Genomic DNA, 18,808 nt, shown 5'->3' with positions numbered 1-18,808 from the left:
GAAAAGCAGAATTCAACCTAAATGTCCACTACTAGGAAATTAGTTATATAAATTGTTTGATTTCATGCAATGCACTACCATGCAGCCACTAAAAAAGAAGTAGATCTATATTTATCAATGGTGAAAGATAACCAGGGGATTTTAATTAAGGGGAAAAATATCAAATTCCAGGAAATGTTTAACCCCACTTAGAAATAATATATCTACAAGAAAATGAATAGGCAAAAGTCTAGAAGACTACACACTAAACTGTTAACAGTGAGTATCTCTGAGGAAGGGAGTCGGTGGAATGTTTGTGTGAATGAATGGGACACTCATGTTTCTCTATGCACTTGTTATTCGAATGTTTTACCAAAAACATTTCCATGTATTACTGAGAAGAAATGGAAAGACTGTTTTGAGGGCATTGTGCAAAGGGAAAAAGTTGAGGAGGGGGGCGGGGAGACCTATGGCTCCCTGGTCTCTTGAGACTCCAACGCCGCCGGAGGTGAGGAGACCCCGCCCCACTGAGGTGATTCTGCAGAGGGGCGGAGCTCTGCAGAGCCCAGGCGGGAGGTGGCTCCTGGGGGTGGGGCCACTGATTCCAGCCTCACGTTCCTCTCCCACCATGCCCTTATAAGGAGCGCCCAGTGTTAGGGCTCCGGAATCCGGTTGCAATCCCTGCGGCGCAGCCCCAATCCCAGGCCCCTCCCTTGGGAATGGGGGCGGGGCGGGGTCTTGGCGGCGCGGTAGCGGGGGCGGAGCATCTCGAAGCGGGACCAATAGGAGTGGCGACACCGGTCTGAGCGGTGCTGCTATTGGGCGCGGCGACGCGATGGGGCGGGGCGCCCGCGAGGCTGGTTACGCCGAGGGAAGCCCGGACTCCGTAGTTGCTGCTCGCAGTCCGCCTTTCAGCGGGTTCCCGGCCCCGCCGTTCCCAATTCTCTGTAGCCCGCGGTTCGCCGCCCCGCTAGCCGCCGCGATGCCGGTGTTTCATACGCGCACGATCGAGAGCATCTTGGAGCCGGTGGCGCAGCAGATCTCACACCTGGTGATCATGCACGAGGAAGGCGAGGTGGACGGCAAAGCCATCCCTGACCTCACCGCGCCCGTGGCCGCCGTGCAGGCGGCCGTCAGCAACCTTGTCCGGGTGAGCGCGCTGGGCCTGGGATGGGGAGCGGGGTCCGGAGACATCCCAGTGGCTCCCCTTCGCCGTCTAGCTGCCTATGGCTCTGCGCGTGGGCTCTGGAGCCAGATGGCCATGGGTTCGAATCCCGATTCCCCCACTCTGTGACCTTGAGCGAGCCCCCCAGCTTCTATGGGCCTCAGTTTCTTCATCTATAAAATGGGGGCAATCATAGTATTGCCTGCCTTGCGGGTTTGTTGTGAAGATTCAGCGAGGTGGTATTCGTAAAGTGCCTAGCGCAGCGTATGACCCATAGTAGGCGCTCCGTAAATGATAGTTGTTAGGGTGTCTCATGGCCCCTTTCACTCAGCAGGCTGTCGCCCCTCACGTTGACAGCCTTGCTCTCAGCTCCTTTTTAGGCCTCCCCAGTCTGGCCTATGGGCTGGCGCGCTCCCCTACGGATTCCCCGCCTTTCCTTCCAGGGATTCTTGTTTGAGCCGCGTTGTTCACCTTTCTAATACTTCTGCCCCTCACCCTGAGACCTGCCTCACGGACCACCCTTCCCCCGCGCTCCCGGAGGCTGGCTCTTTTGTCCACTTGTCTTCCTGGCCACTCGTCTCCCGGTCTCCTCCTTTCTCCCTAGGCATTTCTACTTCAGCTCACACCTCTGGCACTCTCAAACACCGGGTGATTTCTTTATATTTCTTTATGCAGTAATTCATGACCACGAGTCTTCTTTGCTCTTTCGTCTCACCCTGCCGCCTTTCATTTTATTCCCTCCCGTGGAGATTTCCACCTGGCTTTACCTGCTGTCAAACGGCTTCCGCCCCCTGGGGCCTTTCCAGACTCGGGGGGGCCCTCCTCCTCGGCCCCTCCTCCTGGCAGGAAGCAAGATGGAGTGCTGGGAGAGGCCTGTGGAATCTGGGATCTGCGGCCCCTGCCGGAGAGAAGGACGGGGCGTCTCCTCCCCGACCCACAATTTTGTGGGTGGCCGAGTGGCCCTTGCAGACCCCTGTAGCCCACAGCTGTGACTAATAACTTAGGTGGTTCCTAGGGCAGGCGGAGCTCACTCCCGAAATGGGAAAAGAGGTGCTGTGACCAGTCTCCTAACACTCCCCTGACTAATACCACGCTTTCTTTCCCACCCTGGGCGGGTGACTCAGACCGCTGCTGCCTGTGAGGGACAACTTTGGAAAAAGTTCATACTGCTCCCCCACCGAGCTGTGTAAATAGTTTGTGTCAGGGTAGTTGGCAGGTTGGTAGGCAACTGTGGGTCTGGGTGGGGCTTGGGTTACTTATCTGATTAGAGCACTGAACGCACCAGGGGCACTGTAGCTGCTGAAAGTCTTCCTCAGTCTTTGGGGGCCCTTCTCAGGCAGTTCAGGAGGCTGTTAATTAGGAAGATGGGGGGAACTCTACTGACCAAATTCCTCTTCTTCCTTCTGTATAAATTTAGTTAGAATCGATTCAGTAAGAATACTGTCTTCATTCAGAATATCTAGTTCTACATTGTTCTTGTTCTTTTTATAACTAATTTTAATCTAAGACTCCAGAGTACATTCTTATGTAGTGTTGTCTAACATGGCTGCATTCCAGGCCTCCATTTTTCAACAAATAGGAAACAATGTAAAGAGACAGGGTAATAGTGTCCCTCCATGGAGTACTTCAGGAAATGAAATCTTAAAACCACATGTTGTACTTGGAACAGAACTAGTTTAGTCTAGGGGTTGATATCTGGTTAGGCTATTTAGAGAACAGTTATTTATGAGCTTCATTGTATGAATTAATAAGAATTGAATGCTGTGTAGGGAGCATTGTAATAAATCAGTGGTTCTCAGGTTGGGCTGTGCGTCAGAATCACCGGTGGGGCGTTTTAATAATAAAGATGTCCAACTCCCATCTCAGACTTAACTGAGGAGCTCTTCATGGGGTAGTCTCAAGGCCTTTTGTATTTTTAAGAAGCTCCATAGGTGGTTGTGATACATGCTTTGTTAGGAAACACTGCAAAGACATTGTGAGACAAATACAAAAGAAATAAGCCCAGGCGGGAGCTGAAAAAAAAAATTACATATAGTTATATCCCAATACATACCAAAAAAAAAGGGACTTGGGATTGGTGGTAGATCTGAATTAGCAGAGAGAAAGTTGGGAGGATTGTTCTGATAGTCAATAATGAACAAAGGTACTGGTAGGTCTTTTCCAGGTTATAACAAGTATATTGTCTGGACTAACTCAGAAAGTAAGTTGGTGAGAAATTAGAGACGAAGTCAGTGTATGACATATGGGCAGTTTAACAGAAATCCTTATCCAATAAGATGAACAAAGACAGTGGCGGGAGGTGTGGGGATGAGAATAGTGTTTGAGGGGGACTGTAGGTTGTATTCTCTGGAGGCCAGAGAACCTGCCCACTGCTTGAAATTCTCAATGCCAGTTGTGGCCCTTTTATATATGCTACTGAGTATTGTGATGAATTATGTACATGTGTCAAGTTCCCAACTAGGTTGTGTCTGGAGAACAAGCCTCATTTGATATTTCTTTATGTGCTCCCCAGTTCCTACCCTCAACTTTGGCACACAGGATGGCCCAATAAGTATTCCTGAAGGAAAGAAGGAACTATGAGAGGGGAGATAAATTAGGAGACCTTTTAAATTGGTTGGTCATGAAGATAATGAGGCCCTGGACTTTGCATGTGGCAGAGAAAATGGAAAAGGAATTAATTAGAAATATAGTAGAAGAAGAGTTAATAGAACTTGATGATAGAACTCTCAGGTTTTGCTAGGAAAAAACATGTGGTGTTATTTTGAAATAAGGAAACTGATTTTTGAACAAATACTATGGTAAGAAAGGCATTTTAAGCGGAAACTACTACCCAAACAAAGGCATAGAATTATACAATCTGAGGACCAGGTTTTGACTTAGGGCATCATTAAGGTGACTACTTTTGGAGGGGCAAGACTCATTTGGATTTGTAATTTCATGTATATTTGTTAAACAAAAGTAGTCCGGTCACTTAATACATATCTTATCGCAACTGAGTCATCACTTTTACTGTGCACTTAGGGAGGAGTAGGATGGGAGTATTTATTCACATGTCCTTTTTTCAACTCAGGATCCTGAACAAGACCATTTTTTAAAAACAGTTTTGTGGGAATATAATTCACATACCATACAATTCCCCCATTTAAAGTATACAATTAAGTGTATTTTTAAAAATACATTGACAGAGTTGTGCCGCCATCACTACAATCTAATTTTAGGAAGTTTGTGTCCCTCAAGAAGAAATCTCGTCACCTGGTCACTCATTCTCTCCATCCCCCACCTTCCCAGTCTACTGTCTGTCTCTGTGGATTTGCCTATTCTGGACATTTTGTGTTAATGGAATCATAAAATACGAGGTCTTTGTGTCTGACTTCTTCCACTTTGCATAATGTTTTCAAGGTTCTTCCATGGTGTTGTATAGTATGTATCAGAACTTCATTCCTTTTGTTGCTGAATAATATTCCACTGTATGGAATAAGGCCCTTTTAAACACAGAGGGTGATTCTAATACAATAATAAAACAAGGAAGGGGTTCTAAGAGAAAGAAGGGTGGGAAAGGAAAAACAGAGGAGGGGTAAGAAGTTCCAAGGGTGGGATTCTGTAAGCAGTGTGAAAAAGTTAGAAGTCTTAGACTGCCTGTCTTGTAGAAAGGTACATAAATTTTTCTTTCTTTCTTTTTTTTTCCTATTGAAGTGACCCATGGGCTGTCAGTCTTTGTGACCCTACAGTTGTGGTAGCTTTATTAATGGGGCTTCAGACCCGTTGCCTTCTCCATTGCATCTGAGGGCATGTGTTGTAACTACTCCTCGGGCTCATGAAATATTTATTTTGGGAGTTTTTGTGACCTTGACTTTTACGAGCCTCACCTATATATCATACCCTCTTGAGACCAGCTCTGGTACAAATAGCAGCATTGTCTTTACTTTAACCTGATAGATGGGAAAGACTGTTCTGCTCTTAAAAAGAGATCCGCAATTAATTTTGTCATTTGTAAATGATCAATATTAGCATCTGAAATTATTTTTACTCTAATTTTTTTTTCTTGGTTGATGTTAGATTTATTTCAGTTAAAATAAATAACAACAGGGGCACCTGGCTGGCTCAGTTGGAAGAACATGTGACTCTTGATCTCGGGGTTGTAGAGTTTGAGCCCCATGTTGCCTGTAGAGATTACTTAGAAAAAAAAAATCTTAAGAAATAATTAAATAAATAACGACAATGGTGATAGGACTGTGGGTGATTTTTTTTCTCTTTAATGTTTCTCTGTATTTTCCAATTTTTAAAATGAACATATAATTACTAAATTAAGGAAAAAATAAAATGAATAAAAAGAACATTTGTATAATCCTTTATAGTTAATAAAATACTTTCCTATATACTATTATAGTAATCCTTTAAGGTACGTATTGCGATGGTCCCAGTTTTACAGATTAGGATACTGTAGGTCAGAGAATTTAAGTAACTTGCCCACAGTGATGCAGCTAATTAGTGGTAGAGCTTGAACCCAAACACTCTGTTTCTCTTACTCTGTATCCTGTGCTTTCTTTACTGCACTATTCTGTGTCCACTTAGAGCAAGGTTGTTGAGTATCAGTGGAAGTTTTCCACCTAGAATTTGAAGCAACAAGGATGCCATTAGTCATAGAGTTTCCATATGTCTGGGCCTGGCAAGATTATCTGTTTAAAGCCTCGTTTTGGCATGGCCTGCATGAAGGGCCTATATATGAAAAGAATGATGTGAAGGTAGGGTTCTGTTTCACAGCACCATTCCATTTTGCAGCATTTCTTTAGGGAAAAAAAAAAAAAAAAAGAGTAGCTACAGATCAGCCTAGGAGTATTTATGCCTGCAAAACAGTTAAAGGCTTTTTATACTATATATGGCTGCTCAGCTTGAAAGCCTGTTAGAATTAATAGTATTTAAAGTATTAAATTTTTATAGGATTTCTGTATTTACATAACATTTAAGGTAGGTTTGTGGATTCTTTGGGCAATCATGAAGTTTCATTTGAGAAATGAAAAACCTTGGATCAAAAGAGATAAATGAATGGGTCAGATTGTGAACTTTGTTCCAATAATACTTACCATTTACTCATGTGATTGAGAGAACAGAAGAGTTTTGAAGATTATAATGTTTTTATAACCATGTTTTTATTTTAGTAGAGCCTCAATTTAAATATTTGTTTAGGGGCGCCTGGGTGGCTCAGTTGATTAAGCATCCGCTTTTGGCTCAGGTCATGATCCTGGGGTCCTGGGAGTCGTTGTTGGGCTCCCTGCTCAGCAGGGTGTCAGCTTCTCCCTCTCCCTCTGCCCCTCCTGCTTATGCACACACTCTCTCTCTTAAATAAATAAAATCTTTTAAAAAATATTTGTTTATATATCTACACAGTAGAAAGTTGGGCTTTTCTGAAGATGTTTTATAAATAGCACTGGTATAACTCTTAAGTGGACAGAATAAAAGTTGGAGTAAAAGTCTTGTGGTATTAACCACAGTATCTTAAGTTGCCTCCTTCTGCTACAGTCCAGGAGTATTAAGGGCAGTATTAAGGCAACTACTTTTATGGGGATGGGACTTACTTGGAACTTAATATTTCTTATATATTTGTTAAAAAAGGAGTTTGGTTTTATATACTTATTTAACTACTGGTCATTTATATACATATAAAATGCTTATGCTTTATATGTATCATGACTGAGAGGGTCTTATTATTCCTGGTGTTTTTACTACAATTCAGCATAGCATGTATATGCATGGTCCAGTGACATTCACCATACTTGCTCAGTGTTTGTTTTCTCCATTAGATTGTAGGTTCTTCAGTGTCAGGGACCACATCAGTTGTGTTCATTACTTTATTTCCAGTGTCAGGCTGTGACCATAGGTGTACAATAGGATTTTTTTTACTAAATGAACATACACATAGTATTTATTTTTTATGTGCAAAATATTGTAATAGGAATTTTGTGCAATGAATATTTTTTATCCCCAGCTTTAAACATCTGATATAGCTGAATTTTAACAGTCTCATTGAATTTATTGTGGGCTTTGTCTGAAACAAGTAGAATATATAGTAAGAGGAAGGCATGAATGGCTAACTGCCCGTTGGTTAAGATAACAAAAGTGTTCAGGCTATTTTGGGTTGTGGTTCTCTGTTTCAGAGTCATTTCAAATACGCAGGCCACTTACTAAATTCCTAATGTGAGAATATGTTCCTATCTGAAAGAGGCATTGGGATCTTGCGTTCTTTTAAAATTGGAAGTGTCTTTTTAAAATTTAACAATTTAGACCAGGTGTTCATACATTATTTGGAGTCCTGCTGATTACAGTGTAGGAACATACTATGGGTCATGAATTCCTTATTAAGAGATCCTTGCTTCCTTGAACCATATGGCAGGAGACAACGATTATCATAAAGTTGAACTGCCTCTTTTTTGCTTTTTGACTGATCTGACCCAGCCTTTTCACTGAACCTTATGTCATGGTTGTGACAGTGGGGTACCTTTTTACCTAATAAGCCAGCATTAGAGCAGTATCAAAAGAAGTAGCAGTCCTTAATGAGCAAATGTCAGAGATTAGCTGATATCACAGCAGGATTTCTTTCTAGAATAATGCTATATACTCAGTATTTTTGCTGAGGAAGGGTCATTTAATTACTTCAAGTTGCTGCCCTTAAACCTTCCCATATAGACAGGCCTAGAAGGAGAAAACATAAATTTCAGCCTTGACTTCTTTAAGCTTCAGCAGCCTTCAGTGCTATATATGTAGTATAAATACGTCAAAGTGAGGTTTAAGGAGTAAAGTTTGATTATGTAATAAGACTCTGAAACACCCAGAGAAGAAAGTTGGTGTATTGGAGGTAGGTCTCCCATTGGAGGCTTTTATCTGTCTTCCTATTCCTTGTACATTGGAACTGTAGGATTCTTGCAATAGGTGTTTGGGATATTGGGCCACAGAATTAGGTTCAGATAACATAAGTTTTGAATGATCAAGGTGTCTGCTTCTTTATCTTTTTCAGCCATTTTAGTACTTACTTAGTTTTCATTGGGAATGATTATGGAGGGGAAGACTGTCTTACTTGTTTTTTCTTTATTAAAATAGATTTATTTGTTTATTTGAGAGAGACTGGAGGGAAGGGCAGAGGGAGAGGGAGAGAGAATCCTTAAGCAGACTCCCTGCTGAGTGTGGAGCCCCAGGTGGGGTCCCATGACCCTGAGATCATGACCTGAGCCAAAATCAAGAGCTGGCCGCTTAACCCACTGAGCCACCAAGAGCCCCCTCCCCCTCAGTTTTTCTTAATAATTTGTAGAAAGATTTATTAGGGAACGAGGTTGAGATTAATATGTAGGTAGGGAATTTTTTTCATTTGTATTTTTATCATAATTAAAATATTATATCCTTCATATAATAATATAAATAATATTGAACTGTATACTATTATCATGCTGAGCCTTCATATAGTCTTTCAAAAAGAACAAAATTTTCTTGTTACAAAAGTATTACATTTTCCTTGTTGAAATTTAGAAAATCTGTCTTTAGTCACAGCCTTCTCTGTTTTCTCAGCCCTTTTCAGTCTATTTGAATTTGATTTGTCTTACTCTCTCTTTTTCTTTTCTCTCTACTCCAAACCAATTTGTGTTTCCCTGGATATAAATGCAAACTAAACTATATATATATGCACCAGTTCTTATTCTTTTTCACCATTTAGCCCCCCCCAACCCTGTAATTCACTTTTCCTGTTTAAAAGTTTGCAAAGAAAAGTGAGGAGACTGAGTCTGATACAATATCCCAGGACTTTGTCATGTGCAGTTTAAGGAGTCACGATGTACTTAGCTAACTGCTTGTTTCAGTAAGTGTGAAGTGAGATGACTTCAAAATAATGGGCTAGGTCCTAATCTAATCTAGGTTAGGTTAGAATTTCTAATCTGGACATGCTTGTTAAAGATATGGGGGCTTTAGTCTGATTAAATCTATTTAGGTACGTGCATTTTGTACAGACAGAGAGATAGGTAGAATCTGATAGAGTAATGGATAAAAGGGGACTTGGATAATTAGACACAAGAAGTTGGGGATTTGTTGCCTTCTTTCCAGTCCCTTAGTAGATTTTGTGTCCTCGTATGCTGATCATTAATCTTTGATGATTGATTTGTGGCTTTTCTGCCCCCTGCCCCCGGGTATCTCCCTTTTAGACTATTGGTTTCTGGAGGGCAAGGACTGGGCTATATTCTTGATATTTCCAGTGCTGTTCTTATCCCAGTCCCTTGCTCATGGTATTCCTTCTATAAGTGTATTGTGCTTTGATACTTGCTATCCCAGCTAGTCATTCTGATGAGGATAGCTCACTATCTCTTGCCTCCTTTGGAAGGCATGGTGATTCTCTTTTCCTGCCCTCAGATGTTGCTGTATACAAATGTAATGTAATCACAGAGAGGAACAAAGATTCATAAATGATGTTATATTGTGTTGTTACATATTTGGACTTTTAGAGTCCAAAAAATTTTATGTCACTTCTATTAGAAGTCAGCTCATTGGATTGGTATGAATGTGGGATGTATGTGTGTACAGAGGATGAGAGGTAGTGAATCTTAGAACTAAAAATGTTTTACAGATATTGTTAAGTTGCAGAAAATAGAATCTTTGGCCCTTAGAGAATTTCCCACAGATAAGATTTCCAGTTGAATGACTTTTAAGAGGAAAGTGGCTGAATTTCATTGCAGCTGGCCATAATCCAAGTAAAAGTCATTCCTTCTTTTGAAATAAGTTTAACTTATTCCCACAAGTAAGCTTTCTGGGAAAAAAGAGAAATAGCACATTTGTTCTTAGAGTTGGGAGGTGAGGGACCTCTATTATCTAGCTCCCTATGTTTTAAGCCTTCTTTCTTTATCCAACCCATCTCTGAAGAACTGGCTCATCTTTTTTCTGTAAGGTAGACAACATGTTTTTAGTCATACAATTAAAGGAGATAGGGATATATGAATGGGGAAGTAATTCTTACATAGAAAAAAATTGACATGTGAATGGGGAAGTAATTCTTACATAGAAAAAAATTGAGACTACTAACACTTGAATTTTTTATCTTACAGCTCTTCTCCCCAAATAGCAAAATTAGTTATCAGACCCTTGCTATGCACATTGCTAGGTGTTCTGAATGATAGTAGGATATATAAGATGTGGTCTCTGGCCCCAAGTTGTTAAAATACAGATGAAATTTATAGTCTTACAAAAGATTTATCTTATTCACATCCTCTCCACCAGTGAAATTGTTTGCAGAATTTAAGTTATTCATTTTAAAGGGTTGTGCACTAGTACTGCAAATACTTTCTTCCTTGGAGCTGTGGAGAAAATATGAGTGGGCCAGCAGCAGAATGAGCAGGTGGTGGGCCTCATAGTGAGGAAAAGACCTTTGAGCATTGGCCTCAGCTGCTGTCTTCTTGCGGTACTCCAGGCACACTTGATTTTCAGTTCTTCCAAAGCACGGTGTTCTTCCTCTGCCTGAACTACTCTTCAGTACTTCTTTATTTGGGTAATTTCTACGAATCCTCAACTTCCATATTAAATGTCAGTGTTTTAGGGACACCTTCCCTGACTTTACCTCTAAAACTGAGTTAGGTCTGTCTATCATATGATTCCTATGTTTTTTTCCTTATTTTGCTTATCACAGTTATAAGTAATTATTTGTGTGATTATTACTTATTTAAACGTCTTTTCTCCCCACTGGAGCCCTATGGGGCAAATATTGATTCTGCTGTGTTTGCCCTTGAATTTTCAGCACCCGTCATAGTGTTTTGGTACATAGTAGAGTCTTGAAGAATATTTGTTGAGTGAACAAATGGGAAGACCATTTACTGCTTCCCTACAAAAATGGTTTTATGCTTCTTTGGAAAAATATATATCATGCTGTGGGTGAATCTTGGTGAAATGTAACTGCCACTTAGGAAGTAGCTGTAAATTGTTGCTTAGCACAGGGCATTGCATGTAGTAGGACCATCCAATTCCTGTTTCCTGAATGAAGAAACTCCAGGCATGAAGTCCTGGGGTGCAGATGAGAATAATCCCACCCAACACAGGAATATGCAGAATTCGTAAGTGTAAGTAAAAATATAACATGGATTTGGAATTCTCTTTTACTTTTAATCCTTTGCAAATAAACAAAATAGACAACTTTGGCAAAATGCATCTAGTATGAGTTAGCAAATACCAAAGTCAGACTTAGATAATAGATACAAGGTAAGTAAGCATATAAACATGACAAGAATCTTGGGAGGCAGTATAGTGTAATGGTTAAGAGTAAAAGCTCCAGATCTAAACTCCTTGGGTTTGTATCCCAGTATTGATTGACACCTTTGAGGTATGTAAATTGGGGAAATTATTTAATCTCTTTCTCATGGTCCTCCTCTGTAAAGCAGAGCTACTCACAGTACTACCTGACTCATCATGTATTTTTGTGAGGATTAATGAGTTCATAAAAATGTTTAGAACTATGCCTGACATATAGTTAAGAGCTCAGTGAGTGTTAGATATATTAATATATTTTCCATGGTATTTAAGTCATATTTCAAATGTTAGTCTAATGAAAAGGCAGTGTTCATTTTTTTTTTTAAATGTCTTAGCATAACTTCTAACTTTTGCTTAACAAGGCAAAGTGCCAGTGAAAGCTTTCAGTAGAATTCCATATGTTGTGGAATATACAGTTTTACCAACTGTGGGGAAAATACCACTCACAGTTTAGGTGCCTGAGCTTTTGATTGCCATTTTCCCATGATTAAAATCAGACATTTAAATTTTTGATTGATATCTCCTTTGGAGCAATAGTAAGGGGAAAAGCATATATATAAATATTTTTTCCTCCCAGCTTAGAAGCAAGAAATGAGGTTTAGGATTTGGTATTTTATCCCAAGCATTCACTGTCCTAGTTTCTAAAAAAGAAAATATTGAAGGGATAGTTAGGTCACTCGCTAAAATAATAAGATGGAATCAGCCTTCTAGGTAGAGTTGAGAAGTATAATCTGTGAAATAGAATTCATTTAATTCTGGAACAGCCAAATTAATGTAACAAATATGTAATGACTACATACTGTGATAGATACTGGATGGGCTTAGTATCTCTTGTCTGAAAGGAGGGCTAGAATTTCTTTCAGATGTCCTATCAGCATGAGAGTTAAGAGTCGAACATGGTGGTCACACTGCTAGTTTGGAAAGTATACCTATTATTTCTAGTCTTGTGGTGGTTTTCAGGAAAATTTTTAACATGTGTATTTAACTTCAAAGTCTTAAATTAATTAACATCTTCACTGTCTTCCTGAGTAATGTAAAGATTGTAAAATACCTCTAGTTCCATTGTCCCTTTATATATTGTTGTCTAAGATTTGTTTCTGTCTTCTTTTTTCACCCATAAATTAGATACTGTTGTTGTCTTACACTGTTGCTTTTCCCCCCATTTACTCACATTTACCGTTTTCTATGAGCTATAAGAGAAATGAATAGATCTTTTTTCTAGGTATATCTCCACTTCCTGAGGTCCACCCCACACTAGTATCTTTATTTTATTTATTTATTTATTTATTTAAAGATTTTATTTATTTATTCGACAGAGATAGAGATAGCCAGTGAGAGAGGGAACACAAGCAGGGGGAGTGGGAGAGGAAGAAGCAGGCTCATAGCGGAGGAGCCTGATGTGGGGCTCGATCCCAGAACGCCAGGATCACGCCCTGAGCCGAAGGCAGACGCTTAACCGCTGTGCCACCCAGGCGCCCCCACACTAGTAACTTTAATAGGGTTTTTGGGCAGTACACTCTCTTAAGTTTTTATTTGTCTAAAATATCTTTCGTCTTCTTTTTTGAAAGATAATTTCATTAGATAAACAATTCAGGGCTGATAGTAATTTTTTTACAGCGCTTTGAAAATATTATTCCAGTATTTCTGCATTCGAATCAGCCATTGGTCTAATTGTTGTTTTGCTCTACATTATGACTTTTGTCCCTGGGGGTTTTAACACCTTATTTATCTTTCTTGGGATTTTTTTGGGCTCCCTGATTTTTGAGGTTTGATTTCTTTTAACCAATCCTAGAAAATTCTTAGCCATTATCTCTTTGAATTTTTACCTCTTCCCTCATTTTATTCTCTCCCTTGGGAACTCTAGTTGGAAAAATGTACTTTCTCATTCTCCTTCCTATCTTTTCTCAGTTTGTATTTTCCATTTGGTAATTTCTTCAGATCTTCCAGTTTGCTAATTCTTACACAGCTGTGTCTAATATGTCATTTAATACATCTCCTTCATTTTTAATTTAAATGACTATTTTTTACTTCTAGAATTCTGTTTGTATCTTTCTCAAAATCTGCTTGCAGTTTTGATAGTCTCTTGTTCTTTCATCAGACCTTTCTAATGTTTTATATTCTCCCTCTTTTTTTTTTTTTTTTTTGGTTTAATAAGAAATATGTTGGAGTGTAGAACCTATAAGAGCTAATATCAGGATGAGAATAGAAAGGTACTTTTGAAATATGAAGAAATGGGGGCGCCTGGGTGGCACAGCGGTTAAGCGTCTGCCTTCGGCTCAGGGCGTGATCCCGGCATTCTGGGATCGAGCCCCACGTCAGGCTCCTCTGCTGTGAGCCTGCTTCTTCCTCTCCCACTCCCCCTGCTTGTGTTCCCTCTCTCGCTGGCTGTCTCTATCTCTGTCAAATAAATAAATAAATAAAATCTTAAAAAAAAAAAAAAAGAAAGAAAGAAATACGAAGAAATGCCAGGGTAATATGACTGTCTTGAGACTGTAGAAGTCTCTCATTCTTTTCTTTTTTTCTTTAATTTTTTAAAGAGATTTTATTTATTTATTTATTTGAGAGAGAGAGAGAGAGAGAGAGCGAGCACCAGCAGGGGGAGGGGCAGAAGGACAAGGACAAACCCACTGAGCATGTAGCTGGACACAGGGCTCAATCCCAGGACCCCGAGATCACTACCTGAGCCAAAGTCAGATGTTTAACTGACTGCGCCACCCAGGGGCCCCTTCTTTAATTTTTTTATTGCAGTAAAATTATACATAACGTAAAAGTTACCATTTTAACTATTTTTAAGTGTGCAGTTCTGTGACGTTAAGGACATTCACATTGTTGTGTCACCATTACCACCTTCTACCTCTAGAACCTTTTCATTGCCCCCCGAATGAGACTCTGTACTCATTAAACCCTAACTTCTCATTTCTCACTCCCCTGAGTCTCTGACAACTGCAATTCTACTTTCTATTGCTTTGAGTTTGACTTCTCTAGGTAACTCATATAAGTAGAATCATACAGTATCTGTCCTTTTGTGACTGGCTTATTTTACTTAGCATAATGTCTTCAAGGTTCATCCGTGTTATAGCTTTTGTCAGAATTTCCTTCCTTTTTAAGGCTAAATGATACTCCATTGTATGTATATACTGCATTTTGCTTATCCATTCATCCATTGATGGACACTTGGGTTCCTTTTTTTTTTTTTTTTTTTTTTGGCTACTGTGAATAATGCTGCTATTTCATCACTCTTTTATTGCCTTCTGAAGTCTGGACTTTGTCTCTGAGTGGTAGAACCCCTTCATGGAGTCAGGTAAGACTGTGAACCCAGCCACTGATGCCAGGGAGCAAACACATAATCAAATCAGGCCAAAGGCCCTTATGCACAGTATGGCAGGAAGACAGGAGGGGAAGTTCATTCTGTCTTAGAGAGGCAGTATTTGAAGCACGAAGAAGTTTGCCAGCCAGAGAAAAATGGGAAAGCCTTCTGTGCAGGGCAGGAGTGTGAATGAGCAAAGAGAGGGAGTGGGCGGCTTTAGTAAAGAGACTACTGAGGTAGATTGTGCTAGTTTGGGAAGGGACTTATGTGCCTTATTAACCAATCAGGAAAAAACCCAACTTTAATTTTTGAATAAGTAAAAAACTCACCTGGTTCAAAAAATTTTTAAAACAAATTTTATATTTATTTATTTGTGAGAGAGAGAGAGAGAGAGGAGAGAGCAAGCGGGGGAGCGGGAGGGGAGAGGTAGAGGGAGAGGGAGGAGCAGGGAGCCTGATTCGGGGCTCCATCCTAGGACCCTGGGATCATGACCTGAACTGAATGCTAAATTGACCGAACCAGGTACCCCAACCTGGTTCCAAATTTAAAAGTTTTGGCAAGGGATTTAGTAAGTAGTCTCTCTCCCACCCTTGAACTCCAGCCATGGTTTCAGTAGGAAACCAATGAACATAGGAAACCCAATGTCTTGGGTATGCTTCTAGAGATAACTTATGCATATTCAGGCAATATGTTTTCCCCTTTTATATGAATGGTGACCTATCGTACCTGTTCCTTGATTTTCTTTTTTCCGTTAACATACTTTGGAGAACATTTTTGATCAGTTTATATTGAGTCTTTTGACAGTTCCATAATAATCTATTGATGATTATAACATAATTTATGCAGTTAGGTCCTTATGGAAGGACCTTAGGTTATTTGTGATCTTTTGCTATTTCTGACTGGGGCAATGAATGACACACTTAGGTCATTTTATGCTTGTGCAAGTATATTTATAGGATAATTTCTAGAAGGGGACCATTCCAAGCAGTGGATGTTAATGGAACAATATTTATTTATTTATTTAAGAGGGAAGGGGAGGAGGGACAGAGGGAGAGGGAGAGAGAGAATCTTAAGCAGGCTCCATAGCCGGTGTGGAGCCGACATGGGGCCCAATCCCATGCCCCTGAGATCATGACTTGAGCCAAAATCAAGAGCCGGGCACTAAACCAACTGAGCCACCCAGGTCCCAGCAATGGAAAGATTTTAAATTGAGGTATAACATGGACAGTTTTGGGTTTGGGAAAGATAACCCTGGTAGTGATGAGGAAAATAGATCGGAGAGTGAGACCCACATTGTTGGAGAGCCATCCATCCAAGAGATAGTGAAGGCTGCCTTCAGGCATTGGGGGAGTGCAAATAGAGAAAGAGGGGGTAAATTCTAGAGAAACTCTTTATTACATAATTTACACTTGGATTCATAGTGTTCTCAATTTCAGAAATGCATCGGTGAAACAAAAATGGTTTTATTTTATTTTATTTTTTTAAAGATTTTATTTATTTATTTGACAGAGAAAGACAGCGGAGAGGGAACACAAGCAAGGGGAGTGTGAGAGGGAGAAGCAGGCCTCCCGCCTCAATCCCAGGATCCTGGAATTAGAACCTGAGCCAAAGGCAGACGCTTAACGGCTGAGCCACCCAGGCGCCCCCAAAAATGGTTTTAAAAATTATGAATTATTTTATTAAGTAAGTCATACCCATACCTTTTTGATTTCATATGGAAGAATGAAAAGTTAAATACAGTGGCTAATAGCATGGATCCACCTGTAGAGATCTTGGAAGAAAACAGAAAAAGATCAGATTGAAGTGGGAGCTCTAAGGAGAGGGCTATATGTGGCCTTGAACTCAGGTATGCCAGTGATTTTTAATCACTCCAGTATGTATTCCAGCCTGGCATGGACAGATATCTGTGCTAAGATGTTAGGCAAAAAACAGTAGGGGGGTATATTTAGAATGATCCCATTTCATATTATCCTATGTGTGGAAGAGCATACACTAAAATGTGGTAGGATTGAGTGGTGGGATTTCAGGTTACACACTTTTTTTCTTACAATTCATGTTTTTCCCTTAACAGTGAACATGTATCACTTTTGAAGTAAAAAAGATAAATCCAGTATTTTCCCATATCTTTTTCTTGTTACTGTTTGCACTGTTCTCAATGCTGGGAATCACCCTTTCTCTCTTGTTGAAATGGGCCCAATGTTGATGTCACTTTCTCCATGAAGTCCTTTCCAGGCTGCTCAGTTGAAATTAATCTTTCCATAAGGCTTCCTATTTTTCTTATCAGATACTGTCATGAATTGGAGCTACTTATGTGCATGTGTGTTTGTCCTCCTCTTCCCTCCATCCTCACCCACCTTACAAATTTGAGTTCTGGAAGGCATGCAGGACTCTCATACAGTGGGATTACTTGCACTTGGTAGATAGTGTAATGCTAAATCCATTGTGTTTGCAGCACTGCAGTTTTATCTCCATCAGAGGGAGAAGAAATAGATATAAATTCCAAGTCACAGTCAGCAGAGTGATTTTAAAATTCTGAGCGCAATGATATATCTATATACACCAGATGAATACTGTGTCCTAATTTGAGAAGGCTGCTGAAAAGTCCCTGGAGAACAAGGAGCCATAAATAAACAAACATCATCTCTAAAACTGCCATATCTATTGCATCTCTAACACGGAAACATGAATGTTACATTTTACCTGAAATAGACCAGAAAACTTTCATCTTTGAACTGGAAGCTCCAACTTGGGCTATTTGTTCTAAAGTTTCCATACACAAGCAAATTCCTCAGTCTACTGCAGTCATGTACTAATGGCACTGAGGGATGGGAATGCAAAATCCCCATCTTCCCCATTCTTGAGGGCTATCAGCCCCCAACCCCTTTCTGTTCTTATTTCTCTTTGGAGTGGAGAAATCAGCAAACTACAGCCTGTGGGCCAAAATGTGGACTACCCAGGAGCTAAAATAGTGTTTATATTTTTAAATGTTCGGAAAAAAAAAAAAATATTTCTTGTTACATGAAGTTATATAAAATTAAAATTTCAATATCCATAAATTCAACTTCATTGGAACAGCCCTACCCACTCATTTTCATATTTTCTATGACTGTTTTCACCCTGCAACAGTGTTGAGAAGTTGTGACAGAGACAGAGGCCATATGATCCACAAAGTCTAAAATACTTACTATCTGACCCTTTATAGAAAAAGTTTGCCAGCCCCCACCCAGAGCCTTAGATTTGTAAAGTGGGAAATAGACCTCAGAGATGTTCTAATCCAACTCTCTCATTTTTTTTTTTTTTTTTTTTGTAAGTAAGCTCTGTGGCCAACATAGGGCTCGAACTCCTGGCCCCAAGATCAAGAGTTTCATGCTCTTACTGACTGAGTCGGCCAGATGCCCTCAACTCTCTCATTTTAAAAATGAGAAAATGTGTTCTGAGGCATGATCAACAGGGTGTCTGAAGTAGGTACGTTTAACAGTGGAAAAGCCAAAATCAGAATCCACTGTTGATCCTACCCCACCGTAGTGCCCTTCCCTCAAAGGCTGTACTAGCCCCGGGAGACTGCTTGGCATTTCATGAGCAAATTCAGGTCCTTCTCAGTTCTGTTTCTTTGCATATACTGCATTTCCTTCCATCTAAGATACCTCTTCCCTCCAGAAATCATATCTACACTTTAAGGCTCAGCTCAAATACCGAAGACTAATCTCAACAACTGGTTGTACTGTCTGTCCATTTATCCCCAGTAGTGCCAAGTTCTACCTCCCTGGTGGCATTCATGTAGTCATGATGCTGTTCCAGGCCATAAACTCCCTAACTGCATCTTTGTGTCACCTGCATATTGCCTTACACATAGAATTCTCAGGACATTATTTAAAGAATAAATCTAAAAATGTCAGGATACAAGAAATGCCTTCAACATCTCTAGTTTATGTCTATTATGGGAAAAAAAAGAAGAAAATGCAGCACCACTAATATTTTTGATGGGATCAGCTGTATAGAAGAATTCATGGTGAGTTTACCTACACAATATCTACCTAGCAATTGATGATGTATACCCTAGGGAGAACTTGGATTTGTCCTAAGGAAGGTCA

The 18,808-nt window shown here is 40.1% G+C and overlaps 1 protein-coding gene across 4 annotated transcripts in view; it reads left to right on the top strand.

Annotated features, from left to right (window-relative positions):
- Nucleotides 1-856: 856 nt before the first annotated feature.
- The window catches only part of VCL (vinculin), a 103,805-nt gene continuing 85,853 nt past the window's right edge, over nt 857-18,808 (top strand). For 2 of the 4 annotated variants that reach the window (XM_045783160.2, XM_087863014.1), the window contains exon 1: nt 857-1,129. In XM_045783160.2, coding sequence (XP_045639116.1) covers nt 962-1,129 — 168 coding nt within the window. In that variant the 5' untranslated portion in view covers nt 857-961. The remainder of the gene's footprint in view (nt 1,130-18,808) is intronic. The other 2 variants (XM_045783159.2, XM_045783158.2) reach the window with 1 other exon arrangement.

The sequence above is a fragment of the Ursus americanus genome, chromosome 6 (genome assembly GCF_024610735.1).
Source record: "Ursus americanus isolate L20-20 chromosome 6, mUrsAme1.1.p, whole genome shotgun sequence".
Lineage (NCBI taxonomy): Eukaryota > Metazoa > Chordata > Mammalia > Carnivora > Ursidae > Ursus > Ursus americanus.
The sequence above is the reverse complement of the archived record's forward strand: the minus strand, read 5'-3'. Positions and strand labels throughout refer to the sequence as shown.